General features: G+C 46.7%; 1 protein-coding gene across 3 annotated transcripts in view; it reads right to left on the bottom strand.

Annotated features, from left to right (window-relative positions):
• Positions 1-1,411: 1,411 nt before the first annotated feature.
• prtfdc1a (phosphoribosyl transferase domain containing 1a) overlaps positions 1,412-23,086 on the bottom strand; it is a 30,667-nt gene continuing 8,992 nt past the window's right edge. For 2 of the 3 annotated variants that reach the window (XM_042068119.1, XM_042068118.1), the window contains 6 exons: positions 10,760-10,825; positions 6,902-6,919; positions 4,628-4,710; positions 3,868-3,914; positions 3,272-3,348; positions 1,412-1,965 (listed from right to left, as the gene is read on the bottom strand). In XM_042068119.1, coding sequence (XP_041924053.1) covers positions 1,918-1,965; positions 3,272-3,348; positions 3,868-3,914; positions 4,628-4,710; positions 6,902-6,919; positions 10,760-10,825 — 339 coding nt within the window. In that variant the 3' untranslated portion in view covers positions 1,412-1,917. The remainder of the gene's footprint in view (positions 1,966-3,271; positions 3,349-3,867; positions 3,915-4,627; positions 4,711-6,901; positions 6,920-10,759; positions 10,826-23,086) is intronic. The other variant, XM_042068120.1, reaches the window with a different exon arrangement.

The following is a 23,086-nucleotide window of genomic DNA, read 5'->3' as shown; positions in this document are numbered from 1 at the left end:
TGTCTCTGAATTCAGTAGATCTTTTAGGTTGTTTGGTTTGCTGGTGTTCGTTTGACTTTTTCAGGCTTGCGATGTTTCTCCACACCCTGCTTAAACTCAAAAGCCTGAACAGAAGAACGGAGGGGATTGCCCTTAATAACAGAGAGCTCTTCATGAGACGAAGACAGAAGTGAAATGAGGCTTTGAGAGGATCTGCGAGTATTCGGCTGTGCACATCCAGACTAATGTGTAGCCACAGCCAAGCTCCTCTCTCATCAAACATCCCACAAACTGCCATCACAGTCACACAAAATAATCCTGCAAGTTTGTCAGAGCCTTCAGTCTTCAACCATTCTATCATTCTTTAAGGGTCATCTCTTTTGATGTGAAACTCTAGATAACTTTGCAACAAGGACAGAAAGTTCATCAGACAAGCAAGTATGTTTAATTTAAGGTAAGGCATACAGAGCTCTAACAGGCAGGAGTACCATTCTCTTGAAATGTAGGCAGTTTAATGCCGATGTGCAGAATTTGTCAGCTGCCGCTAGATAGTTCTGTTCTGTTCTCTTGGGTCAGGAACATTCTGTTCCGTGCCTTGACCCTAATGTCTCTCCATCTCTTTCTCTCTCTCTCCCTCCCACTCTAACACACACATACACAGACACACACACACACAGACACACACACATACATATAGGCATACACACACACACACACACACATACACACATACAGGCATACACACACACACACACATCATTCTGGCCTCTTTTATTCTCTCCACAGAGCACACCCTGTCTTTAGAACAACGCCCTCTCTGTTTGGATACACACACTTTGCACCTGAGCCGTTCTTGACAAAACTACAACTCATGAGACCTGGCAACCAGAAACCCACAGTAGACCACACTAAACCCTGCCAGACACCACAACTAAATTACGCTAAAATACCACCACCTGACCCGGGTCACTTGTAATAACTGTAATACTGTAACTGACAATAAGTCAACAGACAGGATTAATGATAACACTATTAACAGGAAACAAACAAACCACAGTAAGCAGCTTAAAACTACAGCGATGGCAGCTTAGAAGCACTGTGGCTACATACAGTCAGGAAGTGATTGTCAGAGTCATAGTGACATCACTGCACTGTATGGTGTTGTCTTTCAGCGGCTGGCTGAATAACATTGCTGTAGTCATAAGCACTTTTGCTGGAGATGAACACAGTGTACACACACGCACGCACACACACACACACACACACACACACACACACACACACACACACACACACACACACACACACACACACACACACACACACACACACACACACACACACACACACACACACACACACACACACACACACACGTACATGCACATACACACACATTCCCACAGGAAACTATGAAGCCTTAAACAAAATATGCTGTTACATGTTTTTATAGGTTGAATTGAAAGCACATGTTAGCTCACACAAAACAATGATAATATCAACATTATGAAAGGTAAAATGCAATGTAACCTTCCTCCTCAGCCACTGAACTCTTAGTAGTCATAACACTCCAAAAAAGCTGCCAGGTAGTAGAACATTCTTGGTCTAAGGTTTGCGGGAACATTTGTCAAGGGCTATTAGAATGTGTCATATTTTTTAAACACATAGTGGAAAATACCAGACAGCTATCGGTAAGGCCCGGGGTGTATAAAACAACACAAAAGAAACATTGTAAATCGAAAATTCAAGGGCTTTTGGGGACAATATCTCCTTTGGGACAGCTATCATAATACAGCCATCAATAGAATGATGGGTTTTAGCAGGGGAAAAAAATCATCATCAGTGGGAGAGCTGGAGGTTTGTCTTTCCCCTCTGGCTGCAAGCGCTGCCTGGAGAGAGTCCAGGGGAGACGTCTGCAGATCTGCACTTCACCCCTCCTTAGATCTTGTACTTGACCTTCCCCTGATCACTGATCACACAAATGTGCTGGATCAGAGACGACCAGAGAGAGAGAGACAGAGAGAGAGAGAGAGAGAGAAGTAGGGGGGAGAGAGGGAAATTAATCAAGAGAAAAATAGCTGTCACTCATGTGCTCAAATATGAGAAGAAGTATTGCACCCACTGTACGGAGCAGAGAAGGGGCCACCATCAGAGAGCGTCCCCCCAACCCCTCCTCCTCCCATGCACTCCCCCCCTTCCCCTCCCAGATAGTGGAGGAGCCCTGGTCCCTGCCTCCCTCAGCTCATTCCTCACGTCTGAAGGACCTGCTAGGGTTTCACCTACAGCTGGAGTTATGTAATCAGGAGCGGGCCCCAGCGCTAACGCTAAAGCAGGGGGATGGATATTCACTCACACCGGGGCCTAGAGGAGTGGAGTGGAGTGGAGTGGAGTGGAGTAGTGGGCTAGCTTAACTCTGAGAGCCTGCAGTGACACAGACTGGGGGAAGATGATTCATAGCGGTATCGCTAGTGCAGAGCTGGCCATGCCTCCCATTCTTAAAAGGGATGGTATAAGGGTGTGTGTGTGTGTGTGTGTGTGTGTGTGTGTGTGTGTGTGTGTGTGTGTGACAGTATTATTGCACACATCAGAGGCATAGGAATAATGTGTCGTGTGCATGCAGAGGGGATTATGTTCCTCTGTGCATGTGTGTGTGTGTGTGTGTGTGTGTGTGTGTGTGAGAGAGACTGTGAATGCCTGTCTGTATGTGATGTGTGTGTGAGCATCAGAGGGCAGTGTGAGATGAGGAATGATGACAGAGGAGAAGGAAAGAGACCTCCCAAAGACTGATAAGCACATTCTAACCCTAAACATTCCTGTTTTCACCTTCCTTCCAGCCCAAGCCCATGTAATTCAAACCACACACACACACACACACACACACACACACACACAAACACACACACACACACACACACACACATACAAGAAGACCCCCCCCCCCCCCCCCCCATAACCACTCTCTCTCCATCTCTCTTTCTCACACACACACACACACACACACACACACAAACACACACACACATACAAGAAGACCCCCCCCCCCCCCCCATAACCACTCTCTCTCCATCTCTCTTTCTCACACACACACACACACACACACACACACACACACACACACACACACACTATATAAACCCAACGAATAAGTGAATGAACATGCATTCTCAAATGAGCTGAGGTGACTCCTTCTCTCCTATGCAGTTTTTCCATGTGCGCACAGCTTCTGTAATCTACACGCTACACGTTTATGGAGGCGCTAGGGTGTAACCACAGACTTGCGCTTGAGCCTTACGTTAAGGTCACGGAAATACTCGTTGTAGTCCAGGGCGTAGCCCACCACAAAGCGGTTAGGGATGACAAAGCCCACATCTGCGGGGAGAGACAGGTGAAGAGAGGGGGACATGGAGGGTGAACAACAGCGAGCAAAAACAAACAACTGGGACAAAAGAGGAGCAAAGTGGCTCTCTAAAGCCCTTGCATTGAATTACAGCATCAAAGACACATTCCTCTTGTCGAGTGAAAGACTGTTTGATGGTTAGATATGTATCTCAATGTGCGTTCTGTCAGACTAAAAGAAAGTGCTTCAGTGCGAGCGAAAGAATGTGTATGAGTGTGTGTGTGTGTGTGTGTGTGTGTGTGTGTGTGTGTGTGTGTGTGTGTGTGTGCATGTGTGTGTGGGTGTGTGTATGTGTGTGTGTGTGTGTGTGTGTGTGTGTGTGTGTGTGTCTGCGCGTGCGTGTGCATGTGTGTGTGGGTGTGTGTGTATGCGTGTGTGCGTGAGTGTGTGCGTGTGTGCGTGTGTATGTGTGTGTGTTTGTGTGTGTGTGTGTGTCTGTGATGGATGAGAGTACATTTAGAGACAGCAGAGAACACTGAAAGGGCACTTACAGTCCGGCAGAGTTCCAACCACATTAGGAACCCTCTTCACCAGCAAACTACAGAGCAAAAGAGGAAAGGAGGATGAGAGGGAGAGACCAACTCTTAGAACATTACAGTTTTTTTCAACTGCTAAAGAACACACTAAATCTTTGCTTGTCACACAAACAGGTGTTCCAAACACCATAGCCCACCCACACCAAATCTGCAAAACCATACACTAATTTTCAGTGTTTAACTCAGTTTTCAATATCCTAAATCACATTTTGCAAATCACCACACATAATTTTCTACCTAACACACAAAAACCTGACAGGGAGTAACCTGATTTTGGTTTTCAAACACAACCATCAAAATGCCATACTTATTTGCCAGTCCAAAAGTGTTTATATTGTGAGGCGAATTTAGAGATGTATGCATTTTGAATGTTGTGTGTCATTTTGCTGAAGATTTGAGGCATGATGCAGTTGCAGCTATTTGCTAATCCGTCTGCCATGCAGCTTGAGCTCCAACCCTTTTCCCCCGGCCTCATTCTTATGGCCGTGGTGCACCACTGATAAGGGAGCTTAAAAAAGAATAGAATGCATGGTGTTAAAAAAGGAAAAGAAAAAAAAACACAGGATCTGGACACTCAGTGAGTGGCGGCTGGTGACACTGGGGAGAGTGACATACTCTTCCTGTGCCTCTCCGCTTCCCCTGGGGCTGTAGGAGGGAAAGAGAGAGTGTGTGTGTGTGTGTGTATGGGGGGGGGGGGGGTTGATTGCAAACTCACCCTGCAACCTTGACCATCTTAGGCTGGAAGGTCTTCACATGCTTCAGCAGGGCCTTCATGGTCTTTCCTGTGTCAACAATGCCCTGTCATACAGTGAAGCAGTTAGATGGAGAGAGAAAGATGGAGAGACAGAACAACACATTTTAGCAAAAAAAAAAAACACAAGTTGCAGAAAAAGAAATACATACATATACGTACAGTATATATAGGTATAGGTATATATATATGCATGTACTGTATGTATATAAGCTGTAAAAGGTCCTAGTCTTGATTCGTTTCTTTGGATGTTTATGCATCTCTTGCTAAAGCATCTTTTCTGCAACTCTTACTCTGGCGACATGGAGCTTATTTATTCCCCTCAGTGATGCTGTGTTCAAAGGAATGCTGTTAATAGCTACAGGACGTCACTGGAGAGTCTTGTTGTAGGCCCCCTGCCTCTCTCCCAGGCCATCACCACATTGTAGAAATCACAAACAGGGTGAAATCACCATTCGGTCGCCCTCACTGCTAGTTTCAGCTCGTTGATTGTCACCAAATGTGAAAGTGGGACAGCGATTAATCGTTGGGTGAGATGTCGTTTAAAAAAGTCAAAATCAGGTCTCGCAACCACAGCAAAGTAGCCTGACGTAGTCATACTCAATTCTAGTCAGAATATGAGTCTGATACTGCTCCATTGGGACGTAATTATGGGGTGTGTTTCAACCGATACAGGGGGGGAATGCCTCTGCACTCAATTGGATAGACCTAACCAATCAGAGCAACAAAATAGCTTACCGTGAGGTGTAGGAAGAAAACACACGAACCATCCTTCTTCTCCTATATCCCCTCCGTTTTTAAAAATAATTCTGTTGAACAGTGATATGCTACAAACATGTTACAGTAAACAGCTGGGAAAGGCTGTCGCAAATCCCTCGAACAGGTGGTCAATCAGAGATTTCAAACGAACAAGGGAACATGTCGCAATGCAACAGCGCTGTTTTCCCTTGATGAAAGTGAAACCACGAGTTTTCCCACATCTCAACTTTGGCCAAAGTTTTCAGAAATAATCGATTTCAGTGATACAACCTCATTAAATAATATGAATTTTCCATATTGGGTCTTAAAAGCCATGTATCCTTCTAGCCACAGCGTTTTTGTTTCAAACATAAGCCTAATCTAATCGTGCTCAGATGACGTGATAGACCAGGCGCTGTTGCTCACCTGTCCCTCATCGTAAAGCCTGATTTGATTGGTCCGCCTGATATAGGGCGAGCATACTTCCACCACAATGAAGCAATGCCAGACCGAACTTCCCGACCTCAGTTGTGGGCGGGACTAAGTTCGGAATGGCACCCAGGCTAACAGCAAAGTACAATGCGTCAGAAAGTGGCAATAAATATTTCTATTGGAGTTGTATTCGAGGACAGATTACTTTTTTTGCTTCTTCCAGTGCTTAGAGTGTGTGTGTGTGTGTGTGTGTGTGTGACATCAGTCTGGAAAATTTCTGATGAAAGGCAATCTGAGGGGGAAAACGCCATTTCACTTTTTTTTGCTGTTTTTCTCGAACACGACAACCGTGACACATTCCAGCTGACTAAAGTCACGGGGATTCCTCTCCTCCTCACACCCAAACGGAGTGACGCAGACCGACACACAACAACACGAAACAACACCACTGTGATGGACAGACCTCGAGTGTGAACAAAAGTGTTTGCTCACGACTATCACTTTCCCCTCTTACACACTCAAGGCGATACCACTACACACCGCTGCCTCAAATGTGGACTGTGAAACTTTACAGCAGCGAGGAGGAAAACAACTATGAGTGAATTTAAGCTGTAGAGAATGACACTTCAAAGGTGCAACATGTTACAAATTAAAACTACACAGAACGTGTGTGATCTGGAAGGCATGGCAGAATCCTGTGTTCCCAATAGTCCTGTGGATTCAGTTAATCTATTTCAGGCTTTCACTGCATTTTGTTCTTGGCTACAATTGGTGCACACAAATGCCAAAGAATCACTTCAACAAATCACCATGTGTGGAATGCAACAAATCATGGTGAAGTTATTATGTGGTTCTTGTATGTTATTTTTAATAACCACATATTGCACTTTTAAATACTTTGAGAGGCTGTTGGAGAGTTTCTACGTTAGTGAAACTTGACAGAGCAGGAACACTGCAGCTGGTGGAAGTTGGGAAGTTGGGTAACTTAAGCTAATTGGTGCAGAGCGCTAAGCTGCGCTGAAGGTATTGTGTACCTGTCAGAGGCCTGAAAGGGAGAAGATCACTCACCTCCACGATCAGGACGTTCTTTTGTGTACATGGGGAAGGAAAAGGAAAGCAGGTATTAGCTCGCTGAGAGGCATGTAAATAAACATCAAAGACCTGAATCAACAAACACTGTCCAACTTGAGCGAGTGTCCCACTGTATGTTTGTGTGTGTGTGTGTGTGTGTGTGTGTGTGTGTGTGTGTGTGTGTGTGTGTGTGTGCATGTATGTATGTGTGTGTGTGTGTGTGTGTGTGTGTGTGTGCGCATGTATGTATGTGTGTGTGTGTGTGTGTGTGTGTGTGTGTGTGTGTGTGTGTGTGTGTGTGCGCATGTATGTATGTGTGTGTGTGTGTGTGTGTGTGTGTGTGTGTGTGTGTGTGTGTAAGTACATATGCACCAGTGCATGAGTAAGCGTGTGTCTGTGTATATGGGAAAACAATGAACTGTCATCAACTCTCTCTCTCAACTCTATCAGGGTTTAAATCCCAGTCCTAACTGACAGTTGCAGAGAGTCTGAGAGTTTGCATGTGGCCAGCATGGAGCTCTAGTGAAACTCTCTCTTCCTCTCCCCTTCCACAAAGCCAGAGGAATGTGCCATACAGTATATTTTGATTTGTGTTGTGCACTGAGCACTGTGAGGTGTTCTTTGTGTGAGAGTCTATGTTTGGAGGCCAGTGTGTTTGTGTTTGTGTGTGTGTGTGTGTGTGTGTGTGTGTGTGTGTGTGTGTGTGTGTGTGTGTGTGTGTGTGCAGAGAATGCAGGCACAGCTCCAGCAGCTCTGCCTTGACACCTGAGTTACACAGGGTTACACAACTCCTCATGGAGTGCCAAGTGCACCCACTCCATCTTTCTCTAACACAAACACACACACACACACACACACACACACACACACACACACACACACACACTTCAGTAAACACACACATTTGTATGCAGTCATGCACACTCAGACACACAGACACACATGCACACTAACTCTCTCTCTCTCTCACACACACACATACTCACGTACAAGGTACATTTACACACACACACACACACACACACACACACACGCTTCAGTAAACACAATCAAATCAAATAAACAAATAAAGCCCTCCTTCCGGGACATTGTGATGGACCTGCTTTGCAATATCTCTTAAGCATCATAAAGCAGTCAAACCATTCATCAGCACTTTCCCCTGCCAGAGCAACTCCTCTCCCCCCCCCCCCCCCCCCCTCCTCTCCCCTGCGGTCGGAGCCCAGCACATTTTTAATCTCAGGCATGTTACCCAGCCAGCTACAAGCACACATAACTAATTGACTTGTCATCATAGCTGAAACTCTTATCATATGATTCTCTCTCTCTCTCTCTTTCTCTCTCTTTGTACAGTTCCTCTGAAGTCAACCCCTTTCATTTTTTTTCATATGAGAAACATATATGAATGTGCGGTTATTAAAGATTTATCATCTACCCCTGCTGTTGACTTACGAACACCTGCATTTGAAATATGATTCTTTGACTTCTTATGAAATCAAATTCCATTCTCCCTTTGGTCATTTATTCAGCTGACGTTGAATGTTAAATGTTAGATTTTAAGGGTAGATACAATTACATTATTACATTTTCCTCCTACTGGGAAAGCGTGTTTACAGCGTATGGCAACAGCCAAAGACACGCCGCAGTGTTTCCATTACAAAATCGAAATTTGAAAAACAAAAATGAGAGCGTTCGTAATGTAAAACACAAGTTCTCATGACACCAGCTCATTTAGCAGCGAGTGGGTGCCAATCAGATAGAATGCCCACTGGCACACAGTGACACCCACACCCGGGCAGCCTGGCACCATGCAGGCTGGACTGCACAAACACAGCCTGACAGGAGTTGCTGCAGTCGGCCAGGATACTGATCAATACCAGCAATGCAACTAGCTGCTAACCAATGAGGTGAAGTCCACCAATGGCAAAACACCAATAACACCAATCACCAATAATGGAGCTATGGAAGATCTGATGAATCCAATTCTCCTCTATAAAATGTTAGTAAATCATGGCTGACTGACCTTTGTGAACACCTAAGGGTATGAAGCTAAACCTGCAGTGATTGGTGAACACATTAGAACCTGTAATGTTGCATAACAACATGCTCATACCATGTGGTGATGAATTTATTAGATACTCCATTGACATGAAAAATGCTATCTCTGTTATTCTAGATGACAGTATGACTGATATGGCTGCATGTTTTGATTTGATTTGATTTGTGTGTGTGCATGTGTGTGTGTGTGTATGTGTGTGTGTGTGTGTGTTTTGTTTTTAAGTGCCAGCGGGTGAGTGCTGACTGTGGGTTGAGTTAGTCTGCCAACCCTGTTTACTGATGTCCTCTGTTATTTCAAAACCAGGACTCATGTCCCAATTCTTTTCCTTTGGCTCTTTAATTCTGGTTTTCTTTGGGACATTAGCTTGTATATCAGGAACATGTGTATGACTGTGTGTGTGTGTGTGCGTGTGTGTGTGTACTGTTTTGAAATGTCTGGAGAAATCATTTCATCCATGGCAATGATTCAGTTTGCCATCGCCTGCGTCCTCGGTCAACTCTCTCTTTCTCTATCTGTCTATCCTCTTCACCCTCTCTCCCTGTCCTCTCTCTATCCATCTCTCCACCTCTCTGTGCTTTCACCTTCTGCTCTCTCTCTCTCTCTCTCTCTCTCTCTCCCCATATCCTCGTCTCCCCTAAGACAGCATTTTTACATCGGCCACACATTCTTTCCATGGGAAGGCGACACGCCCAACACAAACATATTCACAGGCGGACACACCTCAACATATTCATATATTTAGCTCAAGACTCCATGGTATTATTGAATGTCTGTATGAATCACATAAAAATCCTCTCGTTCATATATTTTCCCGTGCTGTGGGGGGTGGGGGGTTGGAAATCAGACAAAGTCGCATTGCACCTCAGGAAGAGAGGCCTGTGTTTAAAGTGACCCCAAAGAGACATTCCTCTTAGCGCGGGTAAGTGGGTGAGTGAGTCAGTCGCCGGGCAGGCCAGCAGCGCAGCACTTTAACAAAGTGACTCTTATATGGGCGATACAATGACCACGCTTGTCAGAGCAAAAGCCCAAAACATATGACCAGTGCGGCAGGGAAAGCCACCGTGTCGAGTCACTGGGTTCACTTGTCTACATCATGCCCTTTCCTGCATTTTTACCCTCTTTCAATTTGCTCGACTGCTTTTTTTATGACTCTCACTCCTGTTTGCTCCCCCGGTTTGGTCTACTTGTCTGTCTGTCTGCCAGTCTCTCTCTCTCTCTCTCTCTCTCTCTATTTCTCTCTCTTTCTCCCCATTTCTAAATTAAACATGTCTAGTCTTAGGCTGCTCTTCACAAGTCTGAACCTGACATTTCCTGTAAAAGGGAAAGGTTGGAAAGTTCCCCGTAGTTCCCGGAGGATGTTCCGTATTACTGTAATTCTGAATCTAATGAGATGTAGACTTCCTTTATGTGATTTCCACACCAAACACCCCACCCAATAACAACAGCATGTCGAATCAGGTTGGAAAATCTCCAATCTGTGGGATTCCTGTTAACTGGACTTACCGTAACTAATGCAGTACGCTAAGAGAAAGAAGAAAAAACATACCTGGGAGGCCAATATTTTTCCAAGAATCAGGGATATTAAATTGATTAAGCATATGAAGAATTGAAATGCCATGCAAAATCCAAAACTAATAAACAAATGGAAAGAGCTGGAACAGCAACATCTATTACCTATCTAGTGACCTGACAATGGCCGCCTTATTGATCAATGCATGTGGACGATAATGACGCACTTGACAAACTACGGACGAAGAAAGTGCTTCCACCAAGCAAGTGCCACAGTGGCGTGATCATACCTTTCCTGTAATGACCGAGAGATCCTCTGGGCCGATGATGTGGAGGTCCTCTGTGGACTGGTCATTCTGTGGAGAAGGGAGTTGAAGAGGGGGAAGACCATAGGGACTGAGGTTTAGAAGATGTCCTCCTGTGAGCTGTCACTTCCTATCAGGTTACAGTGCCCCCTGACATGACAGGCCTAACCCCACAGTGAGCATGCTCACAAAGCACAGCGCCAGACAAAAGGAACAAACTAGAGAAGGCAGAGAGAGTTAGTGATAGAGAAGAAGAGAAGAAAATAAGAAAGAAAGAAAAACAGGCAGAAAAAAGAGTAAAAAACGAAAAAATGAACGATGAAATTGTGATGAGAAAGACAGAAAAAATGGAAAGAGAGAGATAGAGAAAGAGGGAGAGATACTTTTGAGAGATACTTTTGTTACCTCATAAACAATGGGCTGCTTATATTGGGGGTCGAGTTATTGGGGGTCGTGTTATGTGGGGTCAGGCTGACCCCCCTGTTTCTGCAGGGGTCAAGTGGACCTCCTGCTTGGGCTGCAGGCCCGGTCTGGTGCATCGCCTCTATTCAGGCTGACAGCTGCAGGCAGCTCTGGGGCCTCTCCAGCGAGCGGGGCCTCCATGACACAGAGGGACTCACCAGGGCGTGTGACAGGGAGCTTGACCCCTAACTGGTGCGCAGTGGACTCAAACCACCAGACCATGGCCAGTTACCCCTCAACAAAAAGAAGTGACTAAAACTACAGCCGGCAAACATCATCATCACTTTCCCTATTGGTCTCATTGAGTGAGTATGAATTAGATGTAGGAGGATATGGTACGTGAATCTGAATTTCATCACTAAGGGGTTTACATCCTCTGAGAGTTGAGCTAATAGGTATGAGATGAGAAATCTGGTTGCTCTTGGATTAAATGTGTTTCTATGCCCTTGATTTATTCTCATAGAGGTGCCTTAGAGTAGCATTACATTTATGGTATTTGGCAAAGTAAGCTCTGTCACCTCTCCTGAGCTGAGGATGGGTGCGCAAACCCCAGAGGAACAGTAGTGCCCGAAGGAACAAAGCATGTGGCCTGTGGACAGCCAATCAAATCTTGTGGATTTAACACAGAGCTGTTAATTCAGCACTATAGTCAGCCAGGGAGGGCATGGCAAAGCCAGCAAACAAGCGAAAACATTGCAGACAACAACATAAACACACTTACATACTTACACTTACACTCACACACACACACACAATCACACGCACACGTACACATTCACACACGCACACACACACACACACACACACAGAAATACAATGGAGAGAAACTACAACAGAGGGTCATCTCACCAAGAGGAGCCTCGCGTAGCGTTACAGTATATGGCACATAGATTTAATTAAAGGGTGTTACCTCTATACAAAGACAGGCAACATCTATATCATTCCTTGTTTAAATTGCCATATGAAATCCATAGATGATGAAAGATCTATCGATCAACTGAGTGGCAATTTGCCTGTCAATAGGTGGGGTTTCACACAGGGGCAAATGACCTTGAAATCTGACAGCCATTTTTTTCTTTGCAACTAAACTTTGACAACACTGCCATCTGTTGGATATACCGCTAAATAACAGTGCAGAGAGTGCAGCTCAGCCAACAGTACAGAGAGTGCAGCTAAGTCAACCCTACAAGCCTGAAATGGACCCCAAGATATGTATCAATAAAACACATTATACAAGCAAATTTAAAGGGACACCAGGCAAGCCTGATGCTTTTTCTCTACGAAACTCCCCCTGGCTCGGTCTGAAGCTCTTTTCCTTTTCTTTAGGTCTTCTGTCAAGGGTTTTCGCTGCTTCTTCGCCGGCTCTGCCATTATACACACGTTTGCAACAATCTCTAGTGTTTCGTTAGCCTGCCTGCTTCGGTCAGCGAGTAGGATACACTGAACTTGCAAGTGGGATATTCTTCCTACAGGCAGTAGGGGCGGGCGAGAGAGTCTTCATTCGCCCTGTAACGAGTTATTTACCATATACCGACTTACGAAGATGAGTAATTAACACGAAAGCGTTGCCTGGTGTCCCTTTAAGGGACAAAATGTTCTGCAACTTTAACATTAACAAGTGGGTGCATTAAAACATCATTGTCAATCAGAAAAGCAGTGTTTCCTCCACATTGATTTTGCCATAGCTGCCCCCCACGCTAAAATGATTGCCCCCACTGTATCAGAATTAGGGCAGACGCACAATGTAGTCGCAGTTACCTTTTAAATGACCCTGCAGACATCCGCTCCCTCTGGCTGCCACTTACATTGTAATTTAACAATAAGTAGAACTAGTCAGAGGTCATTAGGGGTTATCAGAGGTTATTGTTGTGTTGATTGGAGGTTGCAGACTGCCCTACCCCCACTGCTAAAAATAATAAAAAGAGTAAACACTGAAAGGGACTGACTTGATTTCACTTCATTATTTTTGTGGTGTCAATAACAGTTCTGGCTTTAAGTACGAATGTCTTTCCATAACCTATAAACCAGTTAAATTAACTTTTCCTTGCGTCATTCTCATTGAATTCTGATGTAATCAGTTGTAATGAGCTTTGCTAATTGGCTGAATTAATAACATACTGCAAATAAAATACATTCAAGAAGTCAGGTCTTTTTGTTGTAACACATTGGGGGGTCAGGGGGTTCTCCCCCAGGATTTTTGTTTTAACTGAGTAGATGTGATTTCCTTTATTCTGGTGCATTCTAACAGGTGGCCTACTGGAGCAATACTGGGCCACTTTTTTTAGTTCACATTACGGCTTGACTGCACAAGCAAACATTCCATGCCTACCTACATAAAAAACCTACATAAGCCCATATGCCATTTCCCTTGGTGTCATGGTCTTTGAAGAATGCCTTATTGAAGTCCACATGCATAGAGACTATTCTTCTGAAAACCTCTTCAAAAAGCTCTATTAAACGTTGCACTGCATTCTCGACAGTGGCCTTCCCATACACTATTGTACAAAAAATACAGAAACCAATTCTATGCATCATCCATGTCTATAATCTAGATGTACAGCTCAGATGGACACACATAAACTGTTGTACTGTATTAATAAACTAGTTTGTTAACATCCCCATAAGCTGCCATTTTCTCCACCAGCATCTCATACATTAGAGGCAGTGTTGGGCAAGTTACTTCAAAATCGTAATGTATTATGTATTACTTATTACTGTCATTTCAAAGCAATTTGTTACATTATAATATTACTGTCTCTGAATTGTAAGGCATTACACTACTATTGTATTACTTAAGTTACTTTTACCAAAATATCTAGAAATATGGATTTGGAATTCTAAATGCAGTTTATTATGCTCAATGCAGCTCATTGCACTTCTAATGGAGGGCGATGTGGTATAACATAATGACTGAGCTAGGCTTAAGGCTAACAACAGTAGAATGCAATAGGCGTAGTGATGGCTTATAATGCAATACAAGGAACAATCATAGCCAGAATTTTGTTAAAAGCAGACAAAAGGTCGAAGTCTGGTCAATTGTGATAGAAATGCTGTAACTTTAGGCTTAGGCCTACTCATTAAAATTAACAGAGCCCACTAGCTGTATATTGTAACCCAAAACTTGTCAAGATAGGCTACACAGTGCCGCTGCTGGCCATTTTGGTGCCCTAACTGGTGAAATACAGTATTAACCTAAGTATGTCATCATATGGCCAACTATAAAGATGTAATCTGCCTGTTCCTAGGGATGGGTAGTATTTCTGAAACATGTAATATGTATTTGTATTATAAATACAACATAGTATTTTGTCATTTGTATTTTATTGGGTTGAAGGAAATGGCTCTGTATTTTGTTTCAAAATACTTTATTGGTGTGTATTTTTGTTTTAGAAATACTGAAAAATACTATATGTGAAAAACACTAAAAAAAAGTAGATACTACACACAGGTGTAATGAATAATTGGTAATTAGGCAACAATGGTTTATTTCTATCGCAATCAGCTAATGTGAGAACAGCTGTGTTCAAAGACACTCACAGCTTTTCATTTAACAGCTATTGTTGAAGCATCAGCTCTGGTCTGAAGCACTGGTGTGAAGTCGTACGCAAGTAAAGATGAGCAAGTTTACCTGTGCAAGTTCACATAAGGACCAATTGTCCAATTGTCTCCATGCCAATCTTTAACAGAAAAAATGTCAGATATCTCAATGAACCACAATGACATCAATAGATGGTAAGGTGTTGAGTGTGTTTGAATTCCCTTCCTTGTAGCATTCTACAGTGGGAACAAGTTCACCTTGTTTAATTAAATAACAATTATATTTCCTTATTAGGTGCATACTTGAGGTTGGAGATATTAAGGCATATCAAGTTTCTCACATACTGGAACTTCAAGATACATAGGCTTATGATTTTCTTATTCAGTTCTGCACTGGACTTGAATTACAAAATTCGCCACAGATACATAATTATGATTTTGGCCTATTGATTATAATGTGGTTAATTGAAAGCTCTGTCAGTCGTTTTGGATAAGCATCAGCTAGATGACTAAATGTAATTGTAAATTCTTGAATTATTCTTCTGATCACACTACATGGACTTGCATTCGGTATACTATTTGGTATGACGGGCCAAATTGTATTGTTTTTTACTATATAGTTTTAATAGGCTAAATGTTTGGGATATTAAAAAGCTTTTTTTGCAGTGCTTCCATACTTCCTTGAAAAAAGTATTTTGTGTCATGAGCCCTCTCACTCCACCGGGTTACCACCTTAAGTGGTTTCCATTATCTTCCACTCTGCTCACCACTCTCTCTCTACTCAGCCTAACTAGCTCCACCTGTCCCTGCTCTGCTCTGCTCTAATTACTCTGCCAGCTGCGCTGCATTACCCACTAACCTCTCCCAGTATTTAAAGCCCTGTCTTTCAGCTCTCCTTTGTCAGATCGTCTGCAAAGCTCACACCCGGAACCTGTTTGCTCGCGCTTCTGGCTCACGCTTGTTTTGTGACCCCGGACCTGCCTGAATCTTGGATTCTCTTCTGCCCCAGAAAACCAGACCTGCTTTCTGCCGTAACGACTCCTGACTACTCTTCGATCCCGGTAACTCTGACCAGCCTTCTGCCTTGCTACTACGAATTTGGATCTCCCTTGAACTGTACTTCTGCCTCGTTTCATCCGCCCTGTTGTGTCTGTGTTCCCCCCCCAGGACTTCCGGACCACCCACCACCGGCGTCATAGGACGCATCGGTGCCACTGGGGGGGACAGTCACAGCACATTGGACGGAACCCCTGTATCCCTGTTATTCCCCTGGAATAACCCCTGGAGCCTTCACTCACTCCCTACTTCCCTTTTCCCTGAAGTTTAATAAACTTTCTGGTGTGACGCAATTGTGGTCCTCTGGTCGTCTGTCTGAACCGTGACAGTACGATCTGACCATCATGGACTCAGCGCACACTTCCCCCGACATGGAAACCGACGAACCTGAGCAACCCACCGCCATGCAACGCCTGGAACACACTGAGAGAGGGCTAGCCCGCATGAGCGGCGACATCGCCTCCCTGCTTCAGGTCGGCCACCAACAGCATCAGCAGTTCCAGCAGCAGTTCCAGCAGCAGCAACAGCTCGCCATGATCATCCAACTCCTCACCAACCTTACCCCAGCCACTCCGCCCACCGGCCCAGTTCCAGGCAGTCTGCCCACCAGCCCTGCCCCCGAGTTACCTGCCCCGGTCATTGCAGCCGCTGCTCCGGAACCCAAGATTGGAAACCCCGAGCGGTTCAACGGCGATTCAACCCAGGTCCGGCCATTCCTGACTAGCTGCCGACTTCAGTTCTCCTTGCAGCCAAGGACCTTCGCCACGGAAGGGGCTAAAGTTGGGTATGCCATCACTCACCTGACGGGCCGAGCTCGACTCTGGGGAACAGCGGAGTTCGAACGTCAAACCCCCGCATGTGCAACCTTCGACCTGTTTGCTGAGGAGATGCTGAAGGTGTTTGACCTGGATTCACCAACCGCAGAGGCGTCTCGTGAACTGTTCAGTATTCGGCAAGGCAGACGTACAGTCGCAGACCATTCCATCGACTTCCGAACCCTGGCAAGACGAAGTTCTTGGAACACACCATCGTTGGTGGACGCGTTCTTCCATAGCTTGGCCGACTATATCAAGGACGAGTTGGTCTCCCATGAACTGCCTTCCACTCTCGATGAAGCCATCGCACTGACTGTCCGGATCGACAGAAGGATACAGACCCGTAGTCGTGAGAGGGGGCGCCAAGGTCCACCAACTACCGGCATTCGGGGAGATCCGACTGGGCTCCTGTCATCTACTGCCACTCACCCAAGTCAGCTTGACCAGTCTGAGCCCATGGAGATTGGGCGAGCCTCTCTCACTCCTGCAGAGCGCCAGCGCCGCTTCACCTCAAACCTCTGCCTCTATTGTGGAGGTGATGGACATCGTGTGGTAACCTGCCCTTTAAAAAGCCGAAGCTCACCGGGCATAGGGGGAGTCCGGTTGAGCTCAATGACCATCCAGTCCTCCGACCGCAAACCCCTGCTGCAAGTTCACCTCCGCCTCTCTGACTCAACTCACACCCTGGCTGCTCTGGTGGATTCTGGCGCCGAAGCCAACATAATGGACATCAAGCTGGCACGCCAACTGGGACTGGAGAACCACCGTTTGACACCTCCTATTCCTGCCCGGGCACTGGACGGACACTTACTCGGATCGGTCACTCATGTCACGGCCCCGGTCTCGATGGGTCTGTCCGGAAACTATCCAGTTTCACCTGCTCCCCTCTCCAGGCCAACCCCTCATCCTGGGTTACCCATGGCTCCGCCGGCACAACCCTCAGCTCGACTGGGTGACCGGGGTGATCAGGGAGTGGGGAGAGGACTGCCACCGAACCTGCCTGCTTGCTGCCGCACTACCCCCTCGGCCAATACCCACTAACTCTGCTCCTGACCTCTCCAATGTCCCAGAATGCTACCATGGTCTCAGAGAAGTGTTTAACAAAGCAAGAGCCACATCTCTGCCCCCTCACCGACCGTACGACTGTGCCATCGACCTCCTCCCTGGAACAGCCCCTCCAAAGGGCCGTCTTTATTCGTTGTCTGCTCCTGAAAGAAAGTCCATGGAGGACTACATCAACGACTCTCTGTCCGCAGGATTAATCCGTCCATCTTCATCTCCTGCTGGTGCTGGCTTCTTCTTTGTGGGGAAGAAGGACGGATCTCTTCGCCCCTGCATCGACTACAGGGGACTCAACGACATCACAGTGAAGAACCGTTACCCTCTGCCTCTGCTCACCTCTGCCTTTGAGTTGCTCCAGGGAGCCACTGTTTTTACCAAGTTGGATCTCAGAAACGCTTACCACCTAGTGCGGATCCGGGAGGGAGATGAATGGAAAACCGCATTCAATACACCAACAGGCCACTACGAGTATCTGGTTATGCCTTTTGGCCTCACCAATGCTCCTGCTGTGTTCCAGGCTCTAGTGAATGATGTGCTGCGGGACATGTTAAACAAGTTTGTCTTCGTTTACCTGGATGACATCTTAATCTACTCCAGAAACCTGTCTGAACACACCCGCCATGTCCAGCAAGTCCTTCATTGTCTCCTGGAGAATTCCCTCTACGCCAAGGCAGAGAAATGTGAGTTTCACGTCAAGACAGTGGCCTTCCTGGGGTACATAGTGGCAGAGGGAAGTATCCAAATGGATCCTGCCAAAATATCAGCAGTCACTTCATGGCCAGTTCCGGAGAACAGAAAGAAGCTGCAACAGTTTCTGGGGTTTGCTAACTTCTATAGAAAGTTTATCCGGAACTACAGTACCATTGCTGCCCCTCTCACTGCTCTAACCAGCACCAAGCAACCCTTCACCTGGACCCCAGCAGCCGACAAAGCCTTCAGTACCCTCAAGGTAAGGTTCACCTCCGCTCCCATCCTCCAGATGCCTGATGTGGACCGGCAATTCATTGTGGAGGTGGACGCCTCGGATGTGGGAGTTGGTGCTGTGATTTCTCAGTGGGCTGCGGAGGATAGGAAGCTCCATCCCTGTGCCTTTTTCTCACGTCGGTTGTCCCCCTCTGAGTGCAATTACGACATAGGGAACCGAGAGCTGCTGGCTGTGAAGCTTGCCTTGGAGGAGTGGCGTCACTGGCTGGAGGGGTCCACCATTCCATTTCTCGTTTGGACCGATCATAAGAACTTGGAGTACATCCGCACGGCCAAACGGTTGAACTCCAGGCAGTCCCGCTGGGCCCTGTTCTTCACCAGGTTTAATTTCACTCTGTCATACCGGCCTGGATCACGCAACACCAAGCCAGACGCCCTCTCCCGTCAATTCCAGAAGGATGACACCCCCTCCAAGGATCCTGTGTCGATTCTGCCAAGTCCCTGCATCGTAGCAGCTCTGACCTGGGCTGTTGAGGAACAGGTGCTGGAAGCTCTCCGTAACCAGCCAGGTCCCAGCGCTTGCCCAGCTGACCGCCTTTTTGTCCCCGAAAACCTGAGGTCCCAGGTCATTCAGTGGGGACATGACTCCCGCCTAGCTTGTCACCCTGGCTCCACCTGGCAACCTGCTCGCCCAGAGGTTCTGGTGGCCCTCTCTGAGAAGGGATGTACGGGAATTCGTCCAAGCCTGCCCCATCTGCAACCAACACAAGTCGTCCTGCCAGCCCCCAGCCGGATTGCTGCAGCCCCTGCCTGTGCCCAGACGTCCCTGGTCTCACATCGCCCTTGACTTTGTCACGGGGCTGCCCCCTTCAAGTGGCATGACCGTCATTCTCACCATAGTTGACCGATTCAGCAAGATGGCACACTTCGTTCCCCTCCCCAAGCTCCCAACCGCCAAGGAGACCGCCCAGGTGGTCCTGGAACACGTCTTCCGGATCCACGGACTGCCAAAGGATGTAGTTTCTGACCGTGGCCCACAATTCTCCTCCGCCTTTTGGAAGGAGTTCTGTCACCTGCTGGGAGCCACAGTCAGTCTGACTTCCGGATTCCATCCCCAATCCAATGGGCAGTCAGAGCGGGCAAATCAGGAGCTCGAGAAGGCACTGCGATGCATGACCTCACGCAACCCCCACTCCTGGTCGCAGCAATTGACATGGGTGGAGTACGCACACAATTCTCTGACCTGCTCTGCCATCGGAATGTCCCCCTTCCAATGTGTTTATGGATACCAGCCTCCTCTATTTGCCAGCCAGGAAGGGGAGGTTACTTGCCCATCTGCTCTTGCTTTTGCCCGTCGATGTCGCCGCACCTGGTCACAAGCCCGAGCCACACTCCTCAGATCCGTTGCCAGCTACACTACCGGGGCCAACCGTCGGAGAATTCCTGCTCCCACCTACCATGTTGGTCAAAGGGTGTGGTTGTCATCGAGGAACCTGCCACTCAGGGTGGAGTCGCAAAAGCTGGCACCTCGGTTCCTTGGCCCATTCCCTATCATAAGAGTGATTAGCCCAACTGCTGTCCGGCTCCAACTGCCTAATTCCATGAGGGTGCACCCCACTTTCCATGTGTCTAAGATTAAGCCCATTCATGAGAGTCCGCTGGTCCCTGCTGCGCCTTCTCCTCCTCCTCCACGGCTCGTCGATGGTGGTCTAGTTTACACTGTCCGCCGCCTGCTTCGGTCCAGACGGAGGGGTAGGGGTCTCCAGTACCTCATTGACTGGGAGGGCTATGGACCTGAGGAAAGGACCTGGGTGCCGGCTAGTCGGATTGTGGATCGGACTCTCATCACCGCCTTCCACCAACGGCATCCTGATCAACCTGCAATCCGTAGGGGCCGCCCCAGAGGGGTCCCTAACCGTCCTGCCCGCCCAGCTTCCCGTCCTGTGCCTGACCCTGTCTCGGGACCTGTCCCATCTCCCGACCACGATGGGGATGAGGATTCCTCCGAGGATGAGGACGTTCACTCGGACCGTTCGGAGGAGTTCTAGCCCTCCTCCGGCTCCCCTCCTCCCGCCCGGCGTGGTGTTGCTCTTGGGACTTCTGGGGCCGTCCCTTGGGGGGGGGGGGTTCTGTCATGAGCCCTCTCACTCCACCGGGTTACCACCTTAAGTGGTTTCCATTATCTTCCACTCTGCTCACCACTCTCTCTCTACTCAGCCTAACTAGCTCCACCTGTCCCTGCTCTGCTCTGCTCTAATTACTCTGCCAGCTGCGCTGCATTACCCACTAACCTCTCCCAGTATTTAAAGCCCTGTCTTTCAGCTCTCCTTTGTCAGATCGTCTGCAAAGCTCACACCCGGAACCTGTTTGCTCGCGCTTCTGGCTCACGCTTGTTTTGTGACCCCGGACCTGCCTGAATCTTGGATTCTCTTCTGCCCCAGAAAACCAGACCTGCTTTCTGCCGTAACGACTCCTGACTACTCTTCGATCCCGGTAACTCTGACCAGCCTTCTGCCTTGCTACTACGAATTTGGATCTCCCTTGAACTGTACTTCTGCCTCGTTTCATCCGCCCTGTTGTGTCTGTGTTCCCCCCCCAGGACTTCCGGACCACCCACCACCGGCGTCATAGGACGCATCGGTGCCACTGGGGGGGACAGTCACAGCACATTGGACGGAACCCCTGTATCCCTGTTATTCCCCTGGAATAACCCCTGGAGCCTTCACTCACTCCCTACTTCCCTTTTCCCTGAAGTTTAATAAACTTTCTGGTGTGACGCAATTGTGGTCCTCTGGTCGTCTGTCTGAACCGTGACATTTTGAGTATTTTCTAAATACAAAAATACAGTATTTTATTTTGATACATAATATGGTTACTGTATTTTGTAGTTTATTTTGATACATTAAAAATGAGGGTATTAGGTATTTTATTTTGAAATACATTCTGATGTATTTTTGCCCATCCCTGCCTGTTCCCAGCATTAGAAATAACACTTTGCAATGGTTAGCTTGTCACCTGTGACGATATATGCTAGGCCTAAGTGACTGACCTATCTGCATGGGCGGATTATGAACTTTCGGGCCCCTGGGCCCAGATGTATTAAGGGCCCCCTACTAATTGTTATATATGTGGGAGGGGGGGTTTGGGGGTCCTCCCCCAGAAAAAAAATGAATTTGTTTGATGTGATTTCCTGTATTCTGGTGCATTTTGGGGATGGCCAATACTAAATTCAATCAGATTTATAGCCTACATCCTGATTTGTTGATACTGAGGCAATGATTCCATGCAAAGGCTTGGGCTTCAGGGCCCCTGGGCCTGGGCCCGGTAGGCCCGTGCAGTAATCCATCCCTGCCTATCTGGGTGCGTTTGAAGATGCCTGATGAAATCAGACGTTGTTGAATAGGCATAATTTATCCTGGTGCGACACACCTTGCATGTAGCTGTTCGCTTATTTCCTCTGTGCAGTTTTTGTAACCGAAAGTAATGATAAAAGACACAACTCCGGGAGGACTTCTTGTCGCCATGGTCAATGCATTTATATCGAGAAGCCCCTGAGAGTGTGCGCACATAGCGCATGCGTTACATTGCACATCATGGCAAAGGGGCCATGCCGCTTGTTATACGTTTCAGAAAGTATATGTAGCAGTAAAATAAAATAGAAATACATGAATACATTTAGATTAAAAAGCAATAATTACATGAAATACAGCTTGTTCAGGAGTCTCGAAGCTCGAGTCCGAGTCAAGTCTGAAGTCTTTTGAGTGGAGTCGCAAGTCAAGTCTGAAGTCACTGTTTTTGCGACGCTTTGCAGTGTTTTGTTCTATTTGCTCCATCCATCTGATCCAAATAAAAAATGTGTTCAATAATCCAATTTTCAATTTTTTTAACTGGTCAGCAAATAGATAATTGCTGTTATTTTCTAAATGTGTCATTAAACAAAAAAACAGAAACTGGATTGGAAACAAAAGTAAAATTCAGTTAATATTGGATTATTGCATTTTTTTACCGTTTTTGTTGGGGTGAACCACAAGCGTAGGGGATGACCTGGCGCGCGGTGTTGGTGATCACATTTTATCAGCGGATGTAGAGATGGAGGGCTACCAAACACAGTTCAGCTTGCATCAAGGTGCCAAGCGATTGATAATGTCAGCTTGAGAGCAGAACTTCAGATGCATCCTGACACGAGTACGTGTGTAGAATGTTCATGTTCTGGGAGGCTTTGGAGACCTACATGATCCAATGGACTTGAGCCGTAATAGCCTATAGCAATGTAGGCTATTTGCTGTTGAAATTAATAAATGGATAAACTGATAAATTAAGCATACTCCCTGTTGTGTCTTTGTTTAGCCTAATGAAACCTATAGTCTAGCGTAAAGTGTTAAATAAGCAAAAATGTCCCATGTCAAACAGTGCTTGGGGTAGCCTGTATAGCCTAGACTGACGTCGATGGCAAAGC

Source organism: Alosa sapidissima, chromosome 17, assembly GCF_018492685.1.
Source record: "Alosa sapidissima isolate fAloSap1 chromosome 17, fAloSap1.pri, whole genome shotgun sequence".
NCBI lineage: Eukaryota > Metazoa > Chordata > Actinopteri > Clupeiformes > Clupeidae > Alosa > Alosa sapidissima.
The sequence above is the reverse complement of the archived record's forward strand: the minus strand, read 5'-3'. Positions and strand labels throughout refer to the sequence as shown.